The following is a 25,693-nucleotide window of genomic DNA, read 5'->3' as shown; positions in this document are numbered from 1 at the left end:
TGGACCAGAGGACAGCGGCTGCTCCAGCCCTGATCTCTCACCTGCATCTTTGTTCCTGCCTCCTTCTTTTAATAAGACTCTCATTATTTTTCCTCTCAGCTTTGTTTTTTTCCCTGTTTTGTTTTCATCCCCCCTCCCCCTGTATTTCAGCCTGGCTTTGTCAGGAGAGAGATATGCGGTGGCACCAAAATCCAGAGGCTGTGGAAGCATGGGGATTTTTCAGCACCGTGACAATAGAATTGCTGCCTTGACTGGAGCGATTGAGCTAATCCGCAGGCCCGGCTCTGATAATGTAATTACTGCTGTCTTAAGGCCTTTAATTTCCCCCCCAACCTGCTCTGTATAAGGAGCAGGAGATGGGAGGAGGAGGGGCGCGGAGCCCTCTTTCAATAGGGGGCTTACACACTAACAACGCCAGCAATCTCCTCACTCTCCAATTATGGTTCCCTGACATTCAACTAATTGGCCTGGCTGCGCAACGGAAGCTTAATTTCTTTATTAATTTTAAGCAGCGCTGCCTGTTTGTTTTGATGTATGCTAATTCACAGGGTGGGTGGGGGCTGTGAGAGAGGTTGCCTCTTGTAGGCCCGGCGGAGGAGGACAGGGACCTGGGACGGAGGCCAGGTCAGGCTTATCAGTGAGCCGGCACACCTGGTTATTAAATGTGACTGTAAATGCACCTCAGCACTGATTGGAGACAGGAACAGATGTGGGGTGCCAGTGGATCTGAGACTGTGTGAAGATAAAATGACGATTCTCTGAAATGATTGTTCTTACTCAAAGGTAAAGGTAAAGTTCCACTGATTGAGAAATTTGTTCTCCGCATTTGACCCATCCCCTGAGGGAACGGTGAGCAACAGCGGTGCCGTGCTCGGGAATCATGTGGTGATCTAATCCCCCAATTCCAACCCCTGATGCTGAGTGCCAAGCAGGGAGGCAGTGGGTCCCATTTTTATAGTCTTCGGTATGATTGAACCCACAACCTCCCAGTCTCAGGGCAGACACTCTACCACTAGGCCACTCAGCATCTCGACTGGAGACTCAACAAGTAAATAACATCATCAGAAACGTTCTGAGTGACGATGGTTTCTCTCTCTCTTTCCAGCTCCTGTCTCTGCTGTTTGAAGATCTGTTCAAAAAGTTTAACTCTGAACTTAAGAAAATCGCCGACCAGATCATCCCCAAGCAGAGAGCAGCTCAGTTTGATGTGGTGAAGCACATGCGGCAGGATCAGATAACCAACGGCATGGTCAATGCCATATCTACGGTGAGTGTGCAGGATTGTTGGTTACTTTTGTAAACACTCTCACCAGTGAAAGCTAAACTCGAAGCCAACCCCAGATCCACTCCGATTTGGTGTTTTTTCCGGTGCTGTGTCTCTTGGGTGCCTGTTGCTTACAGCCTGGCACATGGTTTCTGACCTCACCTGAGCGCTGTGGAGGTACACGGCCATAAACATCCCAAGCACAGAAAATACGATGAAAAAAGGAGAATCTCTGCAGATAAATACACTGCCACACACTTCTAGTGGGACATAAGTGATGATTAAGAGGCATTATTTCTGTTCTAGTCTATAAAATGTTTTTTAAAATCTTGCTATGTTTAAATAAAAAGGATGCACCTCTCCTTCAGTAGATCCTGGTTTAAAACCTTATGCCAGCAAACATCCAGCCTGCTGAAACCCCTGTCAGGTCTGTCTCTACGGACAGTGTTAGGAGGTACACTTAATGCTTAGACAAAAATTTTTGCCATCAAATGATGATATATAGTTTTTACTTTTTTTATTATGTAAACAGTTATTAACTACTTTCACAAACCTGGACTTTTTTACTCAACTGTTTATTTAAACAGGCATCATCTGAGCTGAGATCACACACCTCTACATGTATTCCTACCATTAAAAAACTTTGAAAGCACCAGAATACTTGTTTTAAGCCTGATTAATCCTAAATTTTTAAGTTCAAATTTTAACGTTTGTTCATAAAAATGTTTTTCTTTCTGCCCACAGGGAAACTGGTCTCTGAAGAGATTCAAGATGGACCGTCAAGGTGTCACCCAGGTCCTCTCTCGTCTCTCCTATATTTCGGCACTTGGCATGATGACCAGAATCTCGTCCCAGTTTGAGAAGACCAGGAAGGTCAGCGGGCCGCGCTCCTTGCAGCCGTCACAGTGGGGCATGCTGTGTCCGTCTGACACTCCTGAGGGAGAGGTGAGTGAGCTGTAGCAGCCACACCTGAACCTGTTAGTGCTCACCCAGTGAGGAGCTCATACCAACATCACCTCTGTGGGAATGTACACAGCTCTGTATGTTGAATATCTGCTAAATGCTAAAATCAGAGTTAGCCTAGAGGCCCTGAAGCAAAGTTATTTCTTAATTCTGTTCAGTGTTGACTTATGTGAATCATTAAATTAACTGTCATTTCTTGCGTGTACAAACAGCTCACCTGTGCATTTTCTAAATAGAGCCTACCTGTTTGCTGGCAAAATTTGGGTTATTTTGTCTTTGTCTTTTTCCAATCACTGCCTTATGTAATGTGTGAAATGTTCATTGGATCAGATTAAATAACATTACAGCAGTGTTTTTTATTGTGCAAGACAAAAACACTGCTTTGTCAGTACCCTGGTTCAGTACCCTGGTTCTTGTAGAGAAACTAAAGGAATGGAAGAAAGGAAAGAAAGGAAAGAAAAATATAGTGAGCCTTGACATCAAACGTACTGCTTTAATTTCAAATTGTAGTCCATTGGCCTTCATTAAAAACCATTGAACCTTCAAAGCTAAGAAGATTTTATATGTTTTTTTCCATCCCTGTGATACTCAGAACTCTGAGCTACCATTAAAGGGAAATTTTGTCAATTTTCAGCCAACTTTGTATCCTAACAATGTCGGTAGCATGTGTAAATAAGCTGGTAAACTTTCCTCCATCCTACCAGCGCCAAGATCTCCCTGCTCATCTGTCAAAGCTCAAAGTCATCACGTCATCTGACAGATTTTAGCTGGCTCTCGGGCTGTACTTTTGCAGTTTTGAATGCCTGCCACCATGGACGCAAAGAGTATGGAGTATGAAGTGGACAGAGAGAGATTCACTCCTCTCTTTAACTCTCAAACTCACTTGTAGATTGATTTGGTGTGGTTTTCACAAAGACCAGTGTTGCAGGTTTCTTGTTTCATCATCACGTTACTCAGTGTGAATATAAAGAAACATAGCCCTCTATATAATGTAGTAACTGTACATGGTTTATATCATTGTTTTGTTTCTTAGGCCTGTGGTCTGGTGAAGAACTTGGCTCTGATGACCCACATCACCACCGACATGGAGGACGGTCCAATCATCAAACTGGCCTTCAACCTGGGAGTTGAAGACGTCAACCTGCTGTGTGGAGAGGAGCTCTCCTACCCAAGCGTCTTCCTGGTCTTCCTCAATGGTAAGACTCCTCCGCACCAGCGCAGTGTAATACATAAACATACACAAAGAGAATTAACAGTGGATGCTGTTGCTTTAGATCACTTGAAAAGAAAGTTTAATCCTCCCTGTTTTGAATGCGTTGCCTATGAACATGAAGGGAAAATATTCTGTTTAGTTTACAGAAGGCAATTTTGTATTTTGCGGGGAGGCTGATAAGTCATTAATTTCATGGCAGCAGCAGGTATTATTCTTGAGTCAGAACTTGGCCCCTTAATTACTGTATATGTTTGTCTCGCCACTGATAACTGTCAAATTATATTAGCTGCCATACCATTTAATTAGTTGGTAGCGGCAGGTGTCAAAGCCCTTCAGAGTGTGTTCAGTGGAAATGTGCCCTCACACAGAGGCAGAGCACAGTGTCTCCTCTGTTCTCCAGTCATTTGTCTGTCAGACTTGATATGAACAAACCCCTGCAGGCAGCTTGAGCTCTGCTTTCACCAGTCGTGGAGGTTCAGAGTACACTACTGTACATGCACGCTGTTTTTTTTCCATTTAAAGTTTGTGGATGACTCAAAATTTCACCCAAAAGTAGAATCTACTCACTGTTTATTACTCTCACAGCAACTTTAATTATCTGCTGCAACTTTTTGACTTGTTATGGATCTTTCTTTAGAGCTGAAACATTAGTCAGTTAAGAGAAAATGAAGTACAAAATGAAATGCATCACAAATGTGTCACAAATTATACATACAAACCCCCCACGCTAAACCTCCAAACCAGTCATCACTACACACACAATTTGCCTTGTTCATCAACATAAACACTCTTTGTCATATGCATCCAACCATTTTTAACTGCTTATCTGAGGCTGGGTCTCGGAGGCACCCCTGACGTCCCTCTCTCCCAAGCAACGCTTTCCAGCTCCTCCTGGGCGATCCTGTGGCGTTCCCAGGTCAGACGAGATATAAAATCCCTCCAGCGTCTTCTGAGTCTGGGTCCAACCTGGACGTGCCCGGAACACCTCCTACAGGATGCGCCCAGGCAGCATCCTGATCAGATGCTCGAACCACCTCAACTGGCCTCTTTTGAAGAGAAGGAGCAGCGCAGAAGGGCCGCTGTTACTTCTCTTCGAAAGGGGCCAGTTCAAGCCAAAAAATAGCAAACATTTCCGTGTTCCAGCTTCTCAAATACCTTAATCTGCTGGTAAAACTTTGTCTGAGGTGACAGCAAACACACTATATTTCTATTGTTGACTGTTTGTCCGACAAAACAAGTGTCACATTGGACTATGATGGGCATTTTTCACCCATCTCTGGCATTTCAGTAATAATAATAATAATAATAATAATAATAAAAATTATACATTAATGCGCTTTATTTATAGGCGCATTTCAAAACACTCAAGGGCACCTTGCAAGGCACTGTTTAAAACAAACAGCAATGTATCCAAACATCATAAAGTTAAGCAGGCAGTGATATACAATATTAAGTTAATAACATATCTAGGCAAAAATCATGATTATAAAATTGAAGCATAAAGTTATCATATTAAAGTCATCATCAGTGCAAATTTTGATGTGTGTGTCAGCCTTAGAGTCAAGAGCAGACCAAGGTTTGCCTTTTTTGTGGACAAGATGATTAGTTGAAAAAACAATGGACCGATTATAACATCCAGAAACACACACAAATTAGTTACTGGAAATCAGTGGTGACATTGTTAATTGTAGAGTCAAAGAGTGTGGTCCACTAAACACTTCAAACTTCTCATCTAACTCCTGAGAAAAGAAATACACATATTTCCCAAAATGTCCTTTTAATCAGAGCTGAAACATTTTGAAGACATTTAATCAAATACAGTAATGACTCACAAAGTATGTCTTCATGTCCAGATTGGTACCAGTACACACTGACAGCTGATGGTGGTAAACAGCACTGAGCATTTATGTAGTTATGTAACTATGTCAAATGTCTGTCTGTCTGTGTATCTGTATCATGTCAACAGGTAACATTCTCGGTGTGATTCGAGATCATCACAAACTGGTCAACACCTTCAGACTGATGCGCAGGGCAGGTTTTATCAACGAGTTTGTGTCCATTTCCACCAACCTGACCGACCGCTGTGTCTATATCTCATCTGATGGAGGACGTCTCTGCAGGTGGGGAAGTTGAATCCTGCACTCATACACAGGGCGTACACAAAAAGCATTGTAAAATAAGCCTTTGAATGACACATTAATTAAATTTTCTCATGTAGGGAATTTTAATTCTTTGCTGACACAATTTGTGAATTTAACACAGCACATTTCAACAACCTTTCATCATTTTTCTTCCCAATGTTTAAAAAGAGGATCTGTTTTACTCATTCTCAGGTTTACACTTAAATTTAAGGTTTCTAACATCCAGTACAGCCCTAACAAGCAGTTTGACAGCGTTCTGCTTTGGTCTGTGTGGTTGTTCTCTATCAGGCCGTACATCATCGTGAAGAAGGGACAGCCGATGGTGAAAAACAAACACATTGAAGATCTGTCACAGGGCTACAGGTGAGGCTGGAGGAGTCTCTAAGAGCATATTTGCTTGCAGATAGTCACAATATTTGTAAAGATTAAGTTGTTTTTATATCTTAAACACATTTTTCTTGGCTCCAGAAACTTTGAAGACTTTCTGCACGAGGGCCTGGTGGAGTATCTGGACGTCAATGAGGAGAACGACTGTCAGATCGCCCTCTATGAACACATGATCAACAAGTGAGTGGCATGTGATGCACCTGACTTTGTTTATGTCAGTTAGCACACTGGTTTCACCGCCTCTTTAATTTGTTGTTTTTTTATTTCTATAGAGACACAACACACTTGGAGATCGAGCCCTTCACACTGCTCGGGGTGTGCGCTGGCCTCATTCCCTACCCCCACCACAACCAGTCACCCAGGAACACATACCAGTGCGCTATGGGCAAGCAGGCCATGGGTAAGACTCTGAAGCTGAGCAGGTAGCGTCAGTCAGCAGGCAGCTCATTAAACTGTGAAGATCTCAAATCCTTTCTCAAACATCCTCCACACAGCTGCGGTGTTGACTTCTGTGCATGCATCCACACAAACACAGATAGTGACAGTAATTTAATCTTACATCAAGACTATTCTTAAGCCTCCTAAATCTGCTGGTTCAGAGTTTAGACTTTTATTTGCGCAAGTTAAAATCATACAAAAGGACATTAGAATAACAAACACTATAGATACAAGCAGCCCGCTGCTTCGTCTCCCCCAAAACTCTGCTCCAGCTCTACTTCTTGTCAGAATACATTTGTGTGTGTGTGATTGAGTGTTTTTCTTATGTGTGTGTCAGTGTGTGTATGCGCATGGACATCAAACATGGGGCGCTTGCGTAGGTTCTCTATTGTGCCGTGTGTGTGCGGAGGCCCTTTCCCTGCCAGTCACCCAGAGTGTCATTAGCAATTCATTGTGTCTGCTCTGGCTGTGCTCAGGGGGTCAGTGTGTTCAGCTGCGAAAGACCACAGAGTGCGCACCCGCAGCTCCTTGGTAACCAAAACTTCCCCAAACGGCCCTGCTAACATTCGTAAGAGCCACCACCGTCACCCCCACCCCACCGCTTTACCTCCTTCCTCCCCTCCCCCCATTATTAGAAAAACACAGACTGGAACTATATTTGGCCCAATATCCTCTGCCTTGTCTTTTTTGTGTGGACAGCCCTATACATGTGCAAATCTGGTTGTGTGGCTCGGGCCTATTATCACAGACTCTGTGCTTGTAGCCTGATTGTGAAGTAATAGCATCTGACAAATGTCAAGGCTTCCAGGGAGGCCAGGCTTTATGCCATAACTCGCCCCGTTCCTCCACTCCGCTGCTCTGAGACGATGCTAACCAGGTCCAGCCCTGACCCACCCAGCAGGAGGATTAAACACCTGTAATCAGCTCTGGGCTTGTTACAAAAAAATATATCACTCATTACTCGTTACATTTTTTTTTAAAGGTAATATTATTACTTTCCTTATTGCTCCCTGCCAACAGTTATTTGTTACACTACTTGTTAGACCTCTTTTCCAACAAAATCCACAGGTAAACGCGCTAAAAATAGGTGATAGACTCCTTTCCTATTGACAGTAGATCGGAGCTGTGTACACAGCCCTGCAACAGATGAGTGTGCCTTTCTGTGTGTTGTTTTTTTTTTTTTTTTTATGTGTCACATTTGACGTCACAGACAGGCCACAAAAACAGGTTAGTAAACAGCAGAAAGCAGCATCGAGGGCTGTAAAAAATGTTACAATGGTCACATATCTCTTTTGTATTCAGTCTCTCCCTCAAACTCAGTGCAGACTAAATTAAAACGACGTTTGAGTGCTGCTTGGGCGGAGAACGATGGTATTTTAAGGTGCATCTCATTGCATCTCGCCAGTTAATGGGCTAAAATAAGCACATTCACCTTGGTGTTGTGTTTCTATCAAAGCCGTTTGGAGCCAGTGCCGATAAATACCTATGACTACTGCAGAGTGATTTGAATGTGAATGGTGATTGTAACCTTTCCCATTACATTATAAAGGCTGATATTTGCGATTGTTAGCAGGATTTTTATGCAGTGGAAAAGGGGCTCTATATTACTTTTTGTAGCACCCTTCAAAATCGGAGGTCTTCTCTTGTCTGTCACCAGTATTTTTTCCCAAGGATCTGTCTGAAAGATGGTGACTCAGTTGTGGAGACAGGAAACATTTCAGTTAGCCCAACTGCATTAGCTTTCTTGCTTGTAGCCTTGCAGCTGTCCACTATTAAAATCCAATTTTAGTTGTTTAGCCAGTGTAGGGTTACAGCCATCAACCGCGGCTGCAGAGGGCTCACCTTTGGTGCAGTGTATTTCCATGAGCGTCACATTCTTGTTCTGTCGGATGTAGTAGGTTCTTCAGGAAGTAAGAGGTTGTGTTCTTCATCTTAGGCCAACAACAACAATGTTCTCGTCTTTTTTCCCCCCGACAAAATCACAATTATGGAAATATTTCCAGCTGCTGAATGTGTTTCCATCTTCTAAACTAGCTTGCTGCTTTGTGACGTGCATGCTCTATGTTTACGAAAATGAATCTGGGGATGTGATTAATTGACGTGTGACGACAAAAGTAAGGTTGCGTACCAAGTTTTTTTATTTTTGGGGCTAAATGTGATTTTATTACTGAAAGTTCTTTAGTAATTCATTACACTAGTCGTCACTGGAAAAAGTAATTTTACTACTGTAACACTTTACTAGTAACACATTACTGCCCAACTCTGCCTATAATGGGCTAATAATTGAGATATAGACAGTTGCACACATTGAAAATGGAACTTTAAAATTAAAGATACATGCAGTAAACATGAATAAGATAGTTCCATGTCAAAGAGTGAGTCACAGAGATAAATTCTCCACACAAAGCAGAGGTCTTCATCTACTCTCCATGTGTCCTCTCCTCAGGCACTATTGGCTACAACCAGAGGAACCGTATCGACACTCTGATGTACCTGCTGGCGTATCCACAGAGGCCAATGGTCAAAACAAAAACCATCGAGCTGATTGACTTTGAGAAGCTGCCTGCTGGTCAGAACGCCACCGTGGCCGTGATGAGCTACAGCGGCTACGATATTGAGGATGCTCTAGTCCTCAACAAAGCCTCGCTCGACAGAGGTGAGAGCTATTTGTCTGAGGCTGGCAGGGAGTGTGTTGTCAGTCTCACTGGATTTTAGCATTTTGATCTACATTTAACATTGAAGTTTACTTTTTAAAAAAAGACTCCTGTTACAACATGCTTACATATGATATTACATTTGAACAACTTGTTCAGGTTGCAGACACTTAGAAATCGTGATTTCTACGTTTCCCTCCAGGATTTGGCCGGTGCCTTGTCTACAAAAACTCCAAGTGCACACTGCGGCGTTACACCAACCAGACCTTTGACAAGGTGATGGGGCCCATGCTGGATGCTGCCACACGAAAGCCCATCTGGAGGCACAACATCCTGGATGCTGACGGCATCTGCTCCCCTGGTGAGTACCAGCAGGGCCAGAAGAAACCCAGCATGGCTTGCTGCTCTTTACTGAACTCTACTGACTGACCAGACTGACCGATGTGACCAATGTCTTATTTATTGACTGATTGTGATCATGGACTTTTGTTGTTGTCTTGTTGTTCTGTTCTGTGTTTAACTGTTGACATTTTATTTATTGTTTACTGTGACACTGGGACATTAAACTTTTCTAAGTCTAAGTCTGTTGCAATACACATGGCTGTATCATAAATAATACAACAAGATTTATTTATAACGTATACAATAATATGAGGAATTATTTGATGTGCAGTCTTTTACAGAATGTCCATTTATTTTGCTGGTGCTGGCTTTCTACTGACAGCAGTGTGACTCAGTGTTACAGGTGTTAAAAGCATCCATGACATTTTACTTATTGTGATGTAATTGATGTTGGAATTTATGAAGTATGCTGGGTGTGACATACTTGATCGGGTAAGAGGGTCAGAGCAGTTGGATTTGTGATGGCTTGATTCTGTTTATGCCTTCTTGTAGAGAAATACTCTCCGTCACAATTAAAGGAGTCACAGTTTTACAGGAAAAGAAAAGAGCCTGACTAGTACTAGTCCAATACTGACTAATGGCATTACAGCATAAACGCAGTATTCATCTTTCTTTATCACACCTTAAGTTTATGTTGACATACACACACCATGATTTAATGAAGGACGCTGTCACGGTGCAATGAGTTAATTAGTACGCTTCATTTGCTTCATTACACGTCTTTGCGTTAGTCACCGTAGTTAGCAGACCCTCTAAAACAAGCTGAAAAGCATTGGAAAAACACAGATTTTTAATGTGAAACTGCTGTGTTCAGACTTTTTACACATTTAAAAATCACCAGGTACGTTTGTTTTAAAGAGGAAGAGACCTCTATAAATAATTCAGCTCCTGCTGAAAACTCCTTAACAATAAATACTGAAAGAATCCCAACCAGGAGTTCACGCTTGGCACACTGGAGAAGATTTAGCTGGTTGCAATCTGCAGTCCTCTCTGCTAGATGCCCCTAAATCCTTCACACTGCTTCTTTAAGAGTCACTTCATATAAGAGTGTGTACTGTCACAGCCTGGGCAGGCCATCCTAACCCTCTGTGATGTGTCTCATGTGCGACGCAGGTGAGAAAGTGGAGAACAAGCAGGTGCTGGTGAACAAGTCCATGCCAACTGTCACCCAGACACCACTGGAGGGCAGTACCCAGCCAGGCCAGCCCCAGTACAGAGACGTGCCCATCAGGTGAGTGCACTTCAGCTCCCAACACCACACCCACCCACCTCGATGTGGACCCACCTGTTCAGCTTCTGTATGAAAAAAAGCAGCTAAACATTTTGATTTCTTATTATTTTTCCTTTTCTTTCTGCAGCTATAAGGGCTCAACAGACTCGTACATCGAGAAGGTCATGATCTCATCCAACGCTGAAGATGCCTTCCTCATCAAGATCCTCCTGAGGCAGACCAGGAGACCGGAGATCGGAGACAAATTCAGCAGTCGGCATGGACAGAAAGGTGCCAACCTCCGCACTGTCACACCGTCTGCTCTCTGAAAAGAGCAGCATGTTGAGCTTAAACCTAAATGTATACATACAGAGGACTGTGTTAGTCGTCACTACTTGGAGCCCAGAATTTGAACCTGTCATGAACGATTGCAAATGACCGAGAAAAAAAAACAAACTTTGGTCGTCTCTGTGCCGGAGCATTTGTTGAGTCAAGTCCCAGTAGCTGTTGCTCTGTCACTGCCCCCCTGTCCTCATCTTTCAAGAGCTCTTTTCAATTAATTGGCTCTTTGTCCTGTGCCAGACTATGCAAATTTATTACACCCCAGCAGTATTCTGCTGCTACTGGAGAAAAAGTGTTTACAACCTCCATTGTTTTGCAGCACCTCCCCTATAGAGGGCCTGTATGATGTTTTAATCAAAAAGCTAACTGGCGCCATGCATAATTTACTCTCCTCATTACCGCGGTGGCCACTGGGCGGTCAGCTCAGGATGGGACAATGTCTCCTGTCTCGGATAGTGACGAAGAGAGAGGGGTCGCCAGGGGGTTAGCTGGAGGTGATCTGGATGGAAAGTCCCAGATGTGCAACTGGTGTACGACTGGTTTTAAATCAGAGCTCTTTGCGGTCACGTTGAGGTGTTTACAGCTACTTCAGAGTCAAGAAATGCGTGTAAAACTTAGTGGGATTGTTTTTGTTTGTAGGATCACCATTTTCTTTTTCTTTTTTTTTTTTTTTACAAATATTTCAAACTGAATCATAAATTAAAGTTTTATTATTTTATTAGAATTTGGTCGCAGCGATAGATCTCACAGCTCCTCATGACTAGTCTCATAAGTCCTGGTCAGCAGAGCAGAATAAGTTAATTATTTACCGGTCACACACACACACACACACACACACACACACAGCTGTGGAGGTGGGGGAGGAGGTGGAGGGGTTGTCAGTAGTAGGGGCCCATTGTGCGAGCCGCCAGCGTGGGGCTGTATGAGCTGTGATGGAGGGCTCTGGACCCTTGCTGTTGTCTTGCCTTTCTCTGCTGATTTCATGCCTCTTTTATCATTCACTTTCACACAAAACAAACAACACCGAGGATGTCTGCTATGGGAACTAGTGTCTCTCTCTCTCTGAGTCTTTCTAATCACCTTCTCCTCCATTTTCCACTTTCTTTCCACCTCCTCTTTTATCCTACGTTTACCCTTATATTCAAACCTTTTTTTTTTTTTACACTGCCTTTTCTTTCTTATTTTCCCCTTTTACCTTTTCTTCTGGCTCTGCCGCACTCGCCTTTTCTCCTCTCTTTTCACCTTCTTCCTGCTCTTGGATGACTTTCCAGCAAATCGCTGTGCTTGTTCCCAGTCAACATCCTGTTACTACATCCTGCATGGCATCAACAGGCGGCTGTGTCGCTGACTGGTCGGCTAATAGTGAATTTTTCCCACGTGCGCGGATTCAATTTCTCCTCTCTAGTTGATCCCCTCCACTTCCTCTGAGTTAAACTGAAAGTCATGGATGTGTAATACCAGTCTCCCTGTCAAGCTAAGCACCTTTCTCCACTTCCTGCTCTCCTTCTCTTCTCTCTTTCTCTTTTTTTCATTTGCAAATGGGCCTACAATCTGTTTACCCTGGCCAGGGAAGAGTGCTTTGGCCCCTCAGCAAACATTTGCACTCACACTTAAACTCCTGGCTACCAGGGCGCTCGTCCCCCACATCATGTGAATCCAAAGAGGACCCTGTCTGTCCACATGAGTATGGAAATGTCATGCTCCACCAGACGTCTACACCAAACCTCCCTGAAGCAAAACACAACAAAGTTTTACTAGAAGTTTGCTATTTTTTTTAGTCAGAAGTGTGTGGCTGGTGTCGTTAGTGGGCTTTAAAAGAATACCTGCAAAATGGCCGCGTGTTATTTTGAATTCATGAGAAAAACTGTTTTTTGCATGCCTTGACATTGAACGGAGAATCAAACAAAGGGGAAAATCCTTCACAAATAGTTAAAGTAACTGAGGACCACGGTAAACAAGAGCAAACCTATATGAAAACATCTGTTTACAGACTTATTTATCAAGTTGTATACTCAGTACTTACTGAACAAGTGCATTTTTGCTAAAGCTGTCACAATATAAAACATGTCCACCTACGAATAGCATGCGTATGAGTGGCACTTGAGCAGATTTTAAGCACACTCCAGTGCCTGGCACGCTGCTCGGCTGTGCAAGAGACTTATTTTTTATCTACGTGTTTTAAATTGTAACATCTTCATTTGATGTTTTATCCAACGAGCTGTCTAAAGTTATCAGATTTACAATGATGTTAAACGGAGAAGCATCTGAGCCTCATGTGTAAGAAGCTAAAACCAGCAACAAGTGAGGCATTTTCCTAGATGAATTACTGGAACAATCAAGGAAATATTTAAATACATTTTGTTGAATTTTCAAATTATTGCAACATTAATTGAAGATAAATCACTTAAAGAAATTCTTCATGCACAATATAGCTATTTGTACATCAGTTAGTCATGCAGTGTTACCTTGAATTCATGAAGAAAACTTTTTTCTTGCAGCCTCCATGAAAAACAGCAAGCATATTTATTGATTGGGGACCATGTTTAACCCTAGCAAAACTACATGAAAACATTCATGAATAAACTCTCACACAACTCGCGCAGTATAATTCAAGTCTCATGTATCCTTTTGTATGCTCAGTACTTCTCAAACACATTTTATATTGTTTTTATATTGTAACATTTTAGTAAAAATGCATGTTCTGGAACTACTGAGCATACGATTGGATAAATGAGACTTGAATTATACTGCACAAGTTGTGGAAGAGTTTGTAAATGGATGTTTTGATATAGTTTTGCTGTTGTAAACATTGTCCCCAGTCAATCAATAAAAAAATATGTTGGCCATTCTCTGTTTCAAGTTTTCTTCATGAATTCAAGGTAACACAGTGTGACAAATTGATTTACAAATGGTCATTTCCTGGGTTGAGTAAAAGTGCTGGTTGTGCGTTATCTGCAGTTTCTGTACAGTCATAATGCCACAGATGTGTGCATCAACTTTAATTTTTTTCTCTGTGTTTTTGCTTGTGTGTGTGTATCAGGTGTTTGTGGCCTCATCGTTCCACAGGAGGACATGCCGTTCTGTGACACCGGGATCTGTCCAGATATTATCATGAACCCTCACGGATATCCCTCCAGAATGACGGTATGACTCCGCACAGTTGTGCACGAACATGTTTTGTTGGACTGAAACTAAAAGTCATTTTCAACACAGATTAATCTGTAGAATACTTTCTCAAAATGTCATTTCACTGTTTTGAATTTAAGATGTCAGAAAACTGTGCCGATAACAATTTCAACAAAAGCGAAGCATTTAAAATAGGGCTGCAACAAGCTTTTTCCATGTCAGTTAATCAGATGGTTATTTTCTTGATTGACCAATCAATGGTTTGGTCTACAAATTGTCCGGAAATTGTGAAGCTTGCCTGTTACTCTTTACCCCAGCCCATGGAGATGTCTCCCAATGTCTTGTTTTGTCTGTCCAACAGTCCATAATACAGAGGTATTTAGTTTACCATCATTTATGAGAAATTGAAGCAACAAATGATCAAATTTGAGCCTCTAGAACCAGTTCATGTTCTGAATTTCTGTTTAAAGCCACAGTGTGTAGGAATTTCTCCCATCTAACGTTGAAATCATATATTGCATTCAAACAGATGGCGCACTCTAGCGCCTCACTGTTTCAAACACGTATTGCAACAACTGTACCCGCTGTGTACCAAAAAGCTATGATAACACTGATGAAACCATGTCATCCGATACTACATGGAGTACTCATTCAGGCTCCTACACAGACACACGTGAAGCGAGTTGACAAACCCCCTCCTCACCATGCTGGCTGTGTTTACAACGTGGGACTGTTGGGGCGGATGTAAATTGAAACAAACCAATCACGTCTTGTCCTTTGACAACTGACAAGTGGCTCAACCTCACACACCTCATCCCTCTCCTCGCATTACTGCGCCACTAACAGCTGTTAGTGGCCAGCGGCACTACTGCCGCATAACAAAGTCCCACTCTTTGAGCATAATGCAGGATCATGTATTATGCAGCATCACGGGAGACGGAATCCTCGTCGCCAAGAAAGTGCAAAAGGGAATCAAAAAGGCAGCATGACCGGCGAATTAAAAAAGCAAGGGTCAGCATTGGGGTTGCCTTTCCCAGGTGGAGAGAGCTGCTGAAGGAGAAAGGTAATACAATCACAGGCCAGCGCTAACAGCGGCTAACAGTGGCTAGCGACTGGCCGCTAACAGCGGCTAACAGCCAACAGCGGCGCTGGCCTGTGATTGCATTACCATTCTCCCTCAGCAGCTCTCTCTACCTGGGAAAGGCTACCCCGATGTGGGCCTTCGTTTTTTTAATTCGCCGGTCACGCTGCCTTTTCTATTCCCTTTTGCGCTTTCTTGGCGACAAGGATTCCGTCTCCCATGATGCTGCATATGCATGATCCTGCATTATGCTCAAAGAGTGGGACTTTGTTTCAAATTTGCCAGGGTAGTAGCGAAGCGCCTCTTGCTCCTCTCCTTCGGCTCCTCAGTCACGCAGTGCTGGCCTGGCTCTCAACGAAAACGCCGAAGGCGGTGCTGTATGTCCCTTGCTGGCGGGTGTATTGTCAAGATGGCGAAATGTAATGGACCCCCACAGACGACTTACCCGCACAATGTACAAACAAATCCAAAATTCTCCTTTTACGAGAATAAGTCAGATTATTGGTGGAGGTAATAGTTCACCAGTGATGACATATTTATGAATGCAGACATCAATTTTTGCCAATAAACAACTGAAAATGTTACACAATGTCCCTTTAAGGAGAGACTATAATGATTATTTAGTTATAAAAATAGTTGCAGATTAATTTAAGGTCAGTTAATTAATTAAATAATCATTTAATCACTAATATTCTGTGTTACATTTGTCAGATCAGTCACCTTTATTATGGTGAAAATTTGGTGATTTGACACCTCATCCAAAACCTGTTAACCTATTTGTTTGTTATTTGTGAGTTCAGTCTGAATCACCTTCGTGTCTGTGTTGACCGTCGCTCATCTTAAGTTTTTTTGTCGGCTCTTCCGTGACAAAACCCTCATTATCCCTGCTCCTCTCCTCTCTGGGTTATCATTGGCTTCCAGAGCACACGTCCATTGACGCCGCTAAGCAGCAATCTTACTGTTCACAAACAGATATTTGTTGCTGCGGAGACGGCTGCCAGCGAAGCCACCGCCTGTAGCAGTGTGTGGAAGTTTTATCAAACATGCACAGTACATCTGAACTGTAGGATGGTGCTGAATGTGAATGACACGAAACTTGGCACCGGTTCCACCGGCTTTTTGTCCCTCGCACTGTAAAAACTTGAATGATCTTTACTGCTAGAGTTGTCAGTGCCCGTGTGTTTGCACGCTGCGGTTGTCATGGCAAACACTCAGAAATGTTTGGCTCGGGAGGATGTTTCTGTGGCCTGAGAGTGAAATGAGAGTAGGTGTTTCCTTTTATGTGACGGGGTCAGGGGTCCCCTGGGCGTGACCTCAGTGGAATTGTTGAAATCAGTCATCCTTAGACTGCTGGCCCCACCCCAACGGGTACATGTGTAATCTAATCTCACCCACAATATCAACATTTGGTGCCAGGAGAAAGTGTAAACACAAGAGATTTAAAGCCATTGTTACATTTCTGGACTTCAGAGAGTGTGTCTGATTCTGTCAGGTGGGAAAGTTGATTGAGCTGCTGGCTGGGAAGGCGGGAGTCCTGGACGGACGGTTTCACTACGGTACGGCCTTCGGAGGCAGCAAGGTGAAAGATGTGTGTGAGGATCTCATCCGCTATGGATACAACTACCAGGGCAAAGACTACGTGACCTCAGGAATCACTGGGTAATAAAGAGTTCATGTTACATCCCATTAAACATAACTCATACACAGGTCACATTACTGGTTGTCTTACTCTTTCTGTGATAGAAAATTGTCATATCCAACACAGTGATGTTGGTAGTGAGTCCAGTGACCCACAGGTGGTCATTTGAGTGGGTTACAGGGAAATAAAGTGGGTCTTAGAGCTGCACAATTACGGCCAAAATGATATTGCCAATTATTTTTATCAATATAGAGATCACAATTATTCATTGATTTAACAAAGCTTTTGCTTCCATGTTGTGCCACATTCCTGCTAAAATACAAATCTTTGCATCTAAATAAGACTGGTCCTTATTCATAGTGAATTTACTGGAAGCAAAATATAAATAAAATATGAAAATCCATAACAGCATCGCTGTAAACCTGAAAATAAGGTTACTTTCTACCGGCGATCACTACATACCTCGGTGCCATGCCACCATAACTGCCGCCTTGGTGCGCAGAACTTCAGACACCCTGGGATGACGGTGGGCAAGCAGGTGTCAGATCTCTGCAGAGCACCAGAATAGAAACGCTGATACATCACTAAAAGTATAACCTCCAAAACAAAGGAATCGCTCTCAGTCGCCTTTGTGATATGATAAATCGATTAAATAAATATAGATAGATTTTGGTTTTGATTTTCCAACAACATAGCTAGTAAAAATATAGCAGCCGACTGTCAATTGTAGGATGTCTGAGCTTCTCAGAGACACCTGAATGCATCATCCTCATGATGTTTTCAGCATCAAGTGTTTTTAAAGCAGCCCCTGCTCCCTCCTGCATCACCACAAGACAATAATCCAACTTTGATTTATAGATGAAGTCTTAAAATTAAAAGTCATAACAAAAGCCAACCACAACAAAGTGATTCAAACTGTTTGACCAAGACTCAAAAAACCCACAAATATTTATTTTACAATCATCAAATGTTATTTACATTATTTCTACTTAAAAAAAAAAAGTAAGATAAAATACTGATATCTATATTACTGAATTGTATCCTATTAAAGATATTCTGTAATGTAGTGTTGACTCCATCTTTATGGCTGCATTAGCTTGATATCTGTGTGTTGTCCTCAGGGAACCTCTGGAGGCTTATATCTACTTTGGACCGGTGTATTATCAGAAACTGAAGCACATGGTCCTCGACAAGATGCACGCCAGAGCCCGAGGCCCCAGAGCTGTTCTCACCAGGTAAAATCAGCGCACCTGTTGTAATCACATAGAAATAACAAAAATACAACAGTATTGCTGTTTTATATCAAGATCTCTATTATGCTAGTGATAATATGATGTGCCTGTCCCGTTATCAGACAGCCTACGGAGGGCCGCTCCAGAGATGGAGGTCTGCGTCTGGGCGAGATGGAACGTGACTGTCTGATCGGCTACGGAGCGAGCATGTTGCTGCTGGAGCGCCTCATGATCTCCAGTGATGCCTTTGAGGTGGACGTGTGCGGGCAGTGCGGCCTGTTGGGATATTCTGGGTGGTAAGTTGAACATCTTGTTGGTGTCGATAACATGCAACAGTATTTTTAGTCCATGCACTGTGAAGATTTGAAAAGGCATTGTATGACACCTGGAACAATAGATGTCAGAGCGTATGTCATTTACTCACATGATCCAGTGTGCATTGAAGGTAAGCTATGTAGAAATTGTTGTTAACTGTAAACAGTATCACCAGTAAAGGGGAAAGCCAACCCTCAGATTGGTGTTTCACCTCGATATATGTGATTTTTGCACTTTGTCCGCAATATTTGTAGCTTATCCTCAGATGCATCTGGTTGCTACCTTTCACAAATCCCAACCTGACCTGCGCGAACTTCCTGAACACAGCAAAATACTGTAAGAAGAAATTATGAAAAGACTGGCAGAGGGCAGAGTCTCTGCAGATAAATACACCACCACATAGTTCTAGTGGGTCATAAGTGATGATTGAGAGGGATTATTTATTTTTGAGTACATACCCTGTTTTTTTAGGAAAATCCTGTATAGTATTACATTAGTTAACATTTGTATCTTTATAGTTTATGATTTATACACTACCCCATTGTAACTGGGCTCTCACTGGCTACTAGGTTTGTATGCTTGGGTCAAACTCTGGTCCTTGTTCACCTCTCAATGAAGCTAAAAATCTGACAAACTTAACATTTCAGTGTATAGTTTTGTAGTTTTTAGATTGTTCAGTGAAAGCTTTCCCCAGGTTCTTTTAAAGTGAGGTAAACTAAAATAAAGAAGTGTTATGAGTTTGTCACACCACAAGAAAATTCGTCACTACTCACTCAGCTAAACTTAAATGATTAAAAAAATCACCAAGTATCTACAATTAGGTGTTAAAATCATGAAAAAAGCAGTGTTCTCTGCTCTGAAACGCTGGTGACATGTCCGCAGAAAGGAGCCACTGTAAAGCCACAGACTCGTGTTAGCACCCAGCAGTATCTTAACATACACACTTAAAGCCAAAGAACGAGCCGCTGTATGTACAATAACAGCTTCCCTCATTCGGCAGCTAACGTTAGCAAAAATCCCAAACCCGCAGCAGTGAGCAGTAACTACCGATGGACCGGGTTGCCAGTCCAGGCTGGTAGACTGAAATGTGCATTACTGACTTTTTTGGCTATTTTTAGCTATTTTGGTAATACTTATATGATTTAGGCATTTAACAGAGATGTTTATTCATGTATTTATTTGACTAAAAGAGCCCATAGAACTCATGGAATGTAGCAAACTCACCGGGGTGAACGAAACAGCACTGATGCTATGTGCTCTAACATTAGTTTTTGTAGAGTGGGGGAGAGGTTATGATAAGGATAGTTCCAGTGCATCAATGTAGCTCATGATACAGGCCCGCCCAACAGTTTAACAGTCTAACTCCACACTTCAGTACTATACAATTCCCAGTTTTCTCTCATGTTTTGAACAGGTATTTTTTCACATGTATAATGTGTTCAGACAGAAACCTCTGGTTTTACTTTACCCAGACTTTAAAGGGCCAGTGTGTAATATTTGGCATGGTTTTTTTGTCAAATCTGAATCTGAATCTGAATATTCTACCCATTAATATGTTTATGCAAGTGTATAATCGCTATAAAATAAAATTCGTTTGGTTTTCGTAGCCTTATAATTATGCTTTTATATATATATATATATATATATATATATAGCAAGGGCCTTGCTTTAAAGAGATCGCCATCTTGCGCTGCCATGTATGTAAGGCTGCCCGAGCGGACAATCCAGTCAGTTTCGCGTGAATAAATAAACCAACGAAGACAGCGGAAGGAAGGAAGAAGGAGGAGGAAACAGCAGAGAGTGTTAGTAGTTTGTCAATAGAGAGTAGTGAAAAGTTTTTTTAGTTATAAAGTTTGCGAATGGACCACACTTAGCATGCAGCAGGAGAGAATGAATCACGTTCAAAGTCGTCCATTGCAGCTACTATAGTCCGGAGATATTGCTAGGCTAAATAAACAGCTGAGCTCTGTTTACCGGCTACGCTGTCAGTCAGTGTGCGGGCTGGAGATTGGTGGAGCAGAGAGGGGAGGTGTGCCCGCTAACGAGAATGTGTGTATGGAGTGTGTGTGTTACGCCAGAAGAGTCAGAGTTTGGGACGGAGTCTTTTACCCCCTGGAGTGTTACCGGAGTTTTTGGAGTGCTTAAATAAACTGGCCTTTTTCCCGAACGCTCCTCTGGTCTCCTGCTCATGAGGGATTCATTACAATATCGTAACATGGTTTAGATTTCTAAATAAATATTCACCTCGTCGCTAGATGGACCTACTCCTGAAAAACTCATGTCTGCGCAAGGCTTTTTGTCCCTACGAGGCCACCGTCATTTACCCGATGGGAGGGGTGAGCGAGTGAGCCCTGCAATCTAGAATTTGACCACTGATGTCACTGTTTTCAACGGTTTTCAACCCATTTTACACACTGGCCCTTTAAGAGCTGTCCCCTAGAAAGACGCTGCTACTAGGGGTTAAATGGTTTAACATATGTAAAACATGATGTTTTAGCATATATAATAATGCAGACCAGAAACTGTCACAGAGTCTGGATGACGGCGTCAGAACACAGGACCTCTTCAGTAACAGTCGAGATGTTGGTCTGTAAATGTCAGAAATGTCTGACATGATCACAGGTTACAGACCGAATCTATAAACTCTGATGATTTTTACAGGTGACAATCAAACCTGTACAAGTCCTAAGATTGGATCCAAGTACAGCCATTATTCCTCTGTTTTTTGTCTCCAGTCTGATTCTCAGTTTCTGTCTTCTAGGTGTCACTACTGTAAGTCCTCCTGCCACGTGTCCTCCCTGCGCATCCCGTACGCCTGCAAACTGCTGTTCCAGGAGCTGCAGTCCATGAACATCATCCCCCGACTCAAACTGTCGCGCTACAACGAGTGACCAGGACACAGGACAGGGACAGTGACAGTGACAGTCTATGTGAGTGAAAGAGTTAGAGATATAAATTACAAAGTCTGCAATGGACTGATTGTAAAAGACATCAGAGCTGTGAATGAGCAGAAAGAAACAGGTGAAAGGTTTGAAAAAAGTTAATATTTTGACATTTACTTTGTGTTCATGAACTAAAACAATGAAGTTTCTCATTTATGTTGATACTTTCGCCGTTATGTTTTTTTATGTGTACATAATAAACACAAAAACAATATTTTGCACTCCGTTGCTGTGTGTGGTAATATTTCCTGTTTAATTTCAAATATTAAAATAGGCACTTTGGAAAACTGCTCCCAAATCTAGATACAACTTTTGATCAAACATGAATAATAACACATTAGGAAAAATAGCAGTAGTCCATGAGGAGTTTTTAACCCTTTTCCTTTTGTTTCTTAAAAGACAAAACCTTTGCTTTTGCATGTTTTAGTGCTACAGATCAGGGCCGTTATTCTTTTTAATTTTGCTGAAAGGTTTTCAAATCAAACACAAATATTTTGGATGGTTGAATGTGTGTTGTTACTCTTCAGGCAACCACTGGTTTTCAGATCAGACACCTGAAATGCCCTTGAGTTGGAGGTAATCCAGCACAGTCGTTGTATCTTGCTTTATTTTTCCCGAAGTTTTTTTTCTGTTGAGGCATTCAGGTGACGTCCCTGCTTCAAATGCAGCCGCAGACATTTGTTACGTGTCAGACCCCTCTCGCTCTGCCTCTTCGTTTCCTGTCTGCATCTCTACTGTACTCTAACGAAGGCAAAATGTCACAAACGTAATCTCTAAAATAAAGAGATCACTGTTGGGTGGTAACACAGCTGAAAGTATAAACTCGAAGTAAAAGTCTGTAGGGTCACTTATGGTGCGTTCATGTGCTGATCAAGGCTCCAAAATTTAAGATTTGACATTTGGCAGCTGAACAGTGTTTAATTCACAAGTTACTTCGATAAAAATTCCAGAAAACAAGCAAAAACAGGAAATCATGAAAATAATAATATAAATCCTCTGTTGCTAGGTGGATTATATCACATGGGTGATTGTGTATGAGGTCGGTGCATCACCAACGAGCAACAATATCAACAACAACAGAGTAAAAATACAAATAACTCATGGTGTGATTGCACAAGTGCAATGTCAACTTCAGGTTAAGCAACATAATAACTGAAATAAGTATATTTTCTGATATTAATATATGTCACAATTAACAAACTAATAAAATAAATGTGTTTCACTGTAATGCATTACATGAGACCATATGTGTGCAACAAACTTAGTTTCTGTACCTAACTTTGGATTTTTGGCTGCAGCTAATGATCATTTTCATTAGCGTTTAATCTGTTGACTACTTTCTTGATTAACTGATGAGTTTGTTGGTTTATAAAAATGTTAGAAAATTGTGATAAATGGCCATCTGTTACACAAAGACCAAGATGATTTTATCAAATGTCTAATTTTGTCCGACCCAGAGATATTAAGTTAAAAGTTACAGAGGAATGAACACAAAGCGAAACGGCAGCTTTCACATTTGAGAAGCTCAGACCATAAAATATTGTAATTTTTTCCTTAAATAGACACAAATCAATTGTCAAAGTTGTTGCCAATTAATTCAGTTTAATCCAGTGGTTTTCAGCCTTTTTCCAAGGATCCAAATGGATACACATTAAGCCACAGACCCCCATTTGATGTGTTGTCACTTTAGGGACCTCCATCTGAAAAGATTTTGGTTGTTAGATATGATTAGGACCAGAATTCAACAATAAAGAAGATAATCATGGAGGAAGTGAAACCTATGATCAGAATAGTCACGCGAGAATTGTAAATGATTTTAAACTATTCCTTATTTCTCTGGGGACGCCTGAAACTCCCTCAAAGGGGTCTCATTTATAAACATTGTGTATGTCCAAAACGAGGCCTGAAACAGGCATACACCACTTACTACATAAAAGTTGTGATCTATAAAAACAGACTTGATGGGAGAAACTTTGACCCATGCTCACGAACATTTTGGAGACTGAAATTGCCAACGCAGATGGTGAGGTGGAAGCCCAATCATAGAAATGTGTTCAAATATTCTTTGGTGCGCGCCATTTTTGGCTGTTGTCCGTAGGTATATTTTTAGTATGGATCCTACACACTGTTATATAAATGAGACCCCCGATTGAGAACCACCAGTCTAATTGATTCATCAGGTAATCGCTGCAGCTCTGTTTATTTTACAGCTTGTGATAACATACCATCACTGTGGATGTTCCTAATGACTAATTTCCCTGACATTTAAAGATATACTTGTCTCAAAGTAAGAAAACACTTAGAAAACAGCCAAAATTAAGCACAACTTAATCTATTAAGGTAAAACCCATCAGAAAAAAACTGGCCAACTGTTAATCGAGCCATTTGAAATCATTAATCATGTTTTTCAAAAGCCAAATCATGTTTTAAATGCCGATTTGCAAATGACACTTTGCGTCACTCATCATGAACATTGCACATTATCTAACAAAACATCTCACAAAACAAAAGTTAACAAAAATATATTAAAAATTAATGGGTTTTTTAGACAAATAAATCTTAAGGAAACGCACCTGATCATTACAACAGCATTTTCATTACGTAATGAGGTAACATAAAATTATAATGATATAACTAGCATTTCTCGTGCTGACTAGTGAGAGTAGTGATGTACGATTGACTGGTCGACTAATTGCACACATCCCTGAACATCACTACGTCTTGATTACTGCAATAATACTGAATTATCAGCCAGCTCAAATTAAACTTGATATTCAAGTAAAATGTTTCCACATATTTGCTGCATAATTAATTAGAAACTAATCAAAACCATCAAAAGGAGTTTTGTTTGGGGTGTTTTCTATCTTTTACTCACACGCTAAGATGTTTTGCAGTAGATAGTGGAGGACCACTCTCATATGAATTTAATGTGATGAGCAGACAGCTCAGTGCGGACATACAGAAACACAGAGCAACACCCTCATTCATGTCAATAGGAAGAGAGGGCTGCTTTGAGTCATATGGTTTCCTCCTTTAAACCGAAGCCTTAATACCACCAACATGTCGTATGTAGCGTAACCGTACCCCCCACTCGCACATACACACACAACTCAATTGGGGCCTTTTCACTGAACAAAAGCAGCACACATCCGTTTGTGCGGGCAGAGTGTGTGAGAATAGGAAGGGTGGAAGAGGCTCTTTTGGTGGCTGCACCTGTCCTTTTTTATGAGGCTCTAATAAGCAGATAACAGGATGAAAAAAAAGGGACGTCAGACTGAGGACTGAGGGAGACGCAGACTCCACCTTCTCCTTATTTGACTGAAATTAATTAGATCCTCCTTTGAGGTCACGGCTTTGCACCAGCCACCATTTAGGCCTTTGAATATTGTGTCATTAATGGGTCGTTAAAGTGTGTTTTGTGTTAAATCTTTTCCTAAGCACTTAGAGTCTTTGCGGACATGGCAAAATTATATTATGATGCTAGTTTTATTTTTAGATTTTTCTGTAGTCATTTTGACCTGTTGCTCACTCCAGCAGCTTCTTTCTTCCTACATGAGTTTAAATGGATGCTCAGACGTGTTTAAACAAACCCTGTGCACAGTGTCCCATGAGATGTTGCTGCCACCCTGTTCCACACGTGCTCCCAGGTGGCTACACGTTGTGTGTATGTCTGTGTGTGTGTCGGTGAGTAGCAGGCAGCAGTGGTGCCCACGCCTGCGCACTGGTAGAGAAAGTCCTCCTTTGCTATCCATAGTGTGGTGAGTAATTCAGCCATAATCCGCCTTTCTCCTCTCCCCTCTTCTTTCCCCTCTCTTCTCCCCCTCTCCTGTGGTTCCATTCATATTCTAATCACAGCTTTCCCTTCTCCAGCTCTCAGGCACTCCATCAGAGCCCTCCCAGCCTCGGGCTTTGCACTTTTACTTCCCCCCCTTTGTGACCGTTCCCTCTTCTCAGAGGCACACCAAAAATAAGGTTGCCACAGAGAAAGAGTGAGCGAAAAACAGGTGAGAAATCCACCAAAAAATCCACACGGGGGCATTTTTTTAGCGTGTTTGCATGTGCGTCCGAGCCCGTGATATGTCCAGTCTGTGAAAAAGTTATCACAAAGATGGTTTAATGGTGGGATGAGGTGAGAAATGTGGCAACAAGTGTCCATGGGATGTGAAATGGGAGTTAAAATGAGACGGAGAGGCAGAAGCGGTGGTTTTGTAGGGATGTATGTTTATATGGAGCTCTGGGGTGTATAAAAACGTATTAAATGCCATAATGGAAGACGGGGAGGCCACAGTGTTAGGACTGCGTAGATCTAAGCCTCTTTTTTTTTTCGTTGGGAGGGAGCTTTTC

General features: G+C 41.9%; 1 protein-coding gene across 1 annotated transcript in view; it reads left to right on the top strand.

Moving 5' to 3' along the window:
* polr3b (polymerase (RNA) III (DNA directed) polypeptide B) overlaps positions 1-21,567 on the top strand; it is a 35,028-nt gene extending 13,461 nt beyond the window's left edge. The window contains exons 13-28 of the mRNA XM_033636098.2: positions 1,106-1,267; positions 2,009-2,209; positions 3,261-3,423; positions 5,407-5,560; positions 5,870-5,944; positions 6,050-6,148; positions 6,241-6,368; positions 8,853-9,062; positions 9,263-9,421; positions 10,576-10,693; positions 10,821-10,963; positions 14,055-14,158; positions 16,714-16,880; positions 17,982-18,095; positions 18,215-18,388; positions 21,169-21,567. Of these exons, the coding sequence (XP_033491989.2) occupies positions 1,106-1,267; positions 2,009-2,209; positions 3,261-3,423; positions 5,407-5,560; positions 5,870-5,944; positions 6,050-6,148; positions 6,241-6,368; positions 8,853-9,062; positions 9,263-9,421; positions 10,576-10,693; positions 10,821-10,963; positions 14,055-14,158; positions 16,714-16,880; positions 17,982-18,095; positions 18,215-18,388; positions 21,169-21,298 (2,301 nt within the window). The 3' untranslated portion in view covers positions 21,299-21,567. The remainder of the gene's footprint in view (positions 1-1,105; positions 1,268-2,008; positions 2,210-3,260; positions 3,424-5,406; positions 5,561-5,869; positions 5,945-6,049; positions 6,149-6,240; positions 6,369-8,852; positions 9,063-9,262; positions 9,422-10,575; positions 10,694-10,820; positions 10,964-14,054; positions 14,159-16,713; positions 16,881-17,981; positions 18,096-18,214; positions 18,389-21,168) is intronic.
* Positions 21,568-25,693: the final 4,126 nt, after the last annotated feature.

Source organism: Epinephelus lanceolatus, chromosome 5, assembly GCF_041903045.1.
Source record: "Epinephelus lanceolatus isolate andai-2023 chromosome 5, ASM4190304v1, whole genome shotgun sequence".
Taxonomy (NCBI): Eukaryota; Metazoa; Chordata; class Actinopteri; order Perciformes; family Serranidae; genus Epinephelus; species Epinephelus lanceolatus.
This window is presented reverse-complemented; position numbering and strand designations above follow the sequence as displayed.